Source organism: Aplysia californica, unplaced genomic scaffold (assembly GCF_000002075.1).
Source record: "Aplysia californica isolate F4 #8 unplaced genomic scaffold, AplCal3.0 scaffold00810, whole genome shotgun sequence".
In the NCBI taxonomy this organism is placed as follows: domain Eukaryota; kingdom Metazoa; phylum Mollusca; class Gastropoda; order Aplysiida; family Aplysiidae; genus Aplysia; species Aplysia californica.
The window spans coordinates 154,820-158,443 of NW_004798080.1; the positions used below are offsets into that span (position 1 = coordinate 154,820).

Consider the following 3,624-nt stretch of genomic DNA (forward strand, 5'->3'; position numbering starts at 1 on the left):
GGCCCCTGACGGGATTCGAACCCACGACCTTACGGTTGCGAGTCCGAGAGCCTAACCACTAGGCCACCGACGCCACTTGTTAAGGTCTTTGCCTTTGCTGGAAGAAGACGCAAGTTTGATTCCCCAGTGGGGAAGTTTTCAAAAATATTATCTCCGTCCATCTATTGAGATACCGTTCTATCTTAGCCCGGGTGTCCCCGAAAGGCAGGGTCGAAGCAGCTCTTTTCGAAAATGATTAATATACCCTAGTGACGGGCCGTCGACTTTAACGCTAGCAGAATGTCGGCCAGCGCTCTGGTGTGATAAACATGCCCCTTCCCGTTAATTTCCGTGTTGTCTTTACCTTATCCAGTTCTTGGGAAATATAGCCGTTATTTGTGCTAGCTTGTCGTAGAATTCAACGTAAATGCATAATACAGTTTTTGTTCTCACGTCTTTAGGTCACTCTGTGGGCAAGTCTGTTTTCTTCTTTTCTAATGTATGTCTATTGTGTAGAAACATACGTGAGTTACTATACCCATGTGTCTATGCATTTGTGTGTACGTTTGTTTGTTTGTATATCTGTCAGTGTTTGTGCGTGGGAATATGGGGGGGGGGGGGATGCGTTCATGAACCTTTGTTGGGCTATTTGTACTATGTGTATGCATGGGGTTTTGTTTTGTGTCCATGTGTCTGTCAGCGTCTGTTTCTGAGTATGACTGTGTGTGCCTGAATAGGTATGTCTGTGAATATGTATTCCTGTGTCTCTCTTTTTGTCTGTTCCTGAGTCTTCGAGCAGGTTTAATTTTTTAAATTCTGAGTTCTTAGCGCCCGCCTGTGGTGTATTTACAACAACAAGCCTTTTTATCTTTGCCATTTGTTCTTTTATCTTGCAGTGTCAGCGCACGAGACGCCCTATTTAATTTTAGGAACCGGAAATCAGATTGTGAAGCGGAACATCCTGGACGTAATCCAGTACGCTACGGAGTATTCGGATGAGCTCTACTCCAACCCAGACCCTAACGAGTACATACGAGGTGAGTGAGGCTATGAGTCCTTGTACGTACGAGGTCATGAAGGCTTGAATCATTTCTCCCATCTCATGCATTATTGCATCATGTTATAGGTAGCGATCGGGCTTCATCATACACTTAAACGTTCCAGACGTTTCGACTCTGTCAGTGAGTTTGCCCATAACTTATGAATGAGATTTCGTCCCATTTTACAAGTGAACATCATTTTGGAAATACATAATTAGAAAAGGCTCTCATCGCCTGCAAAAATGGTCCGGTGACAACGAGCATGGCGAATTGCATTCTTCAATAATGTTTTTTTTCTTCTAAAAAGCAATTCTTGCGGGTCTTCAATAGCCTAGCCTGTCCATTTCTGTTTAATTATTATGTGCATCATCATTCTCCTATTCATAGCTATTCTTCTCTCAACTGTTCTCTGGTTCATGACGTCTTAGAGAGTTAGTTGTGTGATTTGACGCAAATCAGCGGTTTACCACTTTCAACAGCTCTACCTATAATAGCTATTGCCACGAAAAAGTATCCCCCCCCCCCTCTTTCCATTGTCAATTTCAAATCTTACGTCTTGATTAAGATGATGATATATTTTTACCACCAGCCCCGGCCACTGGAACAGCATTAAGTCTTAGTCCTTTCCGCTTCCAAACTCTAATGAACGTGTTAGAACAACTGTATATGTAGTATTAAATGTGGCGTCGGTGGTCTGGTGGTTAGGCTACCGGACTCGTAATCATGAGGTTGCGGGTTCGGGGGTTCGAGCCGCGGGCCCGACGTTGTGTCCTTGGGAAAGGCACTTGGCACGAATTTTCCTCTCTTCACCCAGGAGGGAATGGGTACCCAGCCAAAGGCAGCGAAAGATCTTGTCAGTATGTTAGTGTTTTTTTGTGCCGATAAATGGCTGTTTGCACTGTATGCTTCCCAGGAAGTTGAGGTTGTTTCAGAATGCTCTCAGGTCTGCTGGGGTAATAGTATCGATTTTGAAGGGCATAGAGCTTGCTGTTGAGCGGGAACTTGCGTTGTACAAATGCTATCTTTTATTACTATTATTATTATTATTATTATTATCATTGCTGGGCCTGGCATATCGCCTCGTTTTGTTCCCCGTGAACGCATTAATTAAAGTCTTGTAAATGTTCACTTTTTGATTTAACAGCTTAAAAAAAAGAAAAAAATGTGTCCGATAATCTCTTAATGTAATAAGTCTCTTCGTCAGCTGGTTCTTAACGAATTGGATCAAAGGTGATACACTAAACCGCTAGATCTACTTGCCTAGACAAGTAATCTAAAGCCATAGATATACTCAGAGTCCGTTCATCGTTTTTCCTCTGCCTTTCATCTTGCATTAATGCAGCATCAAAGTCTATTTCTCTTCTCCAATACAATTTCTTCAATTGGCTTCCTACAGAAAGAGTTAGCGACGAATTGACCATGGCATCACCCCAGCCCCCTCATTCTACCTACCATCCACGGCCATTGATTCAAAGTCATCATTAAAATGTCTCTTTGACTTTCCCTAACTATATTCCTCTTCTTCGAAACGTGCTGCAGGAAAAGTGGTATTTGAGCTTAAAGGGGGAAGTGTCAAAGGTATAGTAAGTCACCAACGGTTGCCACTGCATTTTGATGTTGTCTTGGCGTCTTGAAGTTTTTTGCTGGATCTTATAATTTGTCTGAATGTCCATGGCAGTGACAGAACTAAATAATCACAATAATACAATTACCTTCTCTGAGATATCTCAATGCTTTCCCTTGATTTACTTTATCCAGTTCATTTTATTTAACGTGCCACTAATTCACGTTTTGAGTTGTTTGTCATACTAGATCTGAACTTCTGTTTGTTTCTTTTCCTTGTGTAAAAAATTTGGTTGTTATTTTTGTAAAATAAGTGTCTTCATTTCTGCGATTGTTTCCATCTGTTGGCCTTTCATATGTAGTTTCGATGTTGTTTCCTTTTTCTTTTTGTCTTGATTCGAGATGTGTGAATATTTTCTCTTTCTAGTTTGATTCGTCATTTTATTGTGGAAATCTTTTTATTTTAATGTACGCATTAACCTTCACTTATATATTATAGTAACGATGAATCATTAAGTATAGGAATGTGGAAAACATTTATTTTTTACTGCAAGAAATTATTTCTCCGTAATAGATGTCTTTTGCCGTTGATACGTTCTCAACATTGTCAGGCACGTCCTTCTGTAAAGAAACGCACAGTTCTCCTCTATTTGGAATATGAACTTGAAATTTGCTTTAAAATGTACCCTCCACGTAATTCATTGGTTAGTATCTGTGTTACTCATTCTGTGAATCTCGAATATAAGAGAATGTATTGTTTGATTCTGCTGTCTAGTTCTTGTATGTATATTTGTTTTTCCTTTTATGTTTCCGTGTGCAGGGTATGTGTCATGATGCATGACTGATGTGTCTTAAGTTTGTGAAAACTCTTCCAACATCTTTAGGATATAACGACTAAACTGTTGGCTACTAATAATTATTTTCTGATGCTAATGCAAGTGTTAGTAAGTACGACTACGACGACGAGAAAATCATGATGATGATGATGTTGATGATGATGATGATGATGATGATGATGATGATGATGATGATGATGATGATG

At 40.1% G+C, this 3,624-nt stretch overlaps 1 protein-coding gene across 1 annotated transcript in view; it reads left to right on the forward strand.

The window, feature by feature from the left end:
* LOC101862307 (proto-oncogene tyrosine-protein kinase ROS) overlaps nt 1–3,624 on the forward strand; it is a gene marked incomplete at its 5' end in the record, with an annotated part of 60,952 nt that overhangs the window by 25,171 nt on the left and 32,157 nt on the right. The window contains 1 exon segment of the mRNA XM_035972711.1: nt 876–1,016. Within this exon segment, the coding sequence (XP_035828604.1) occupies nt 876–1,016 (141 nt within the window).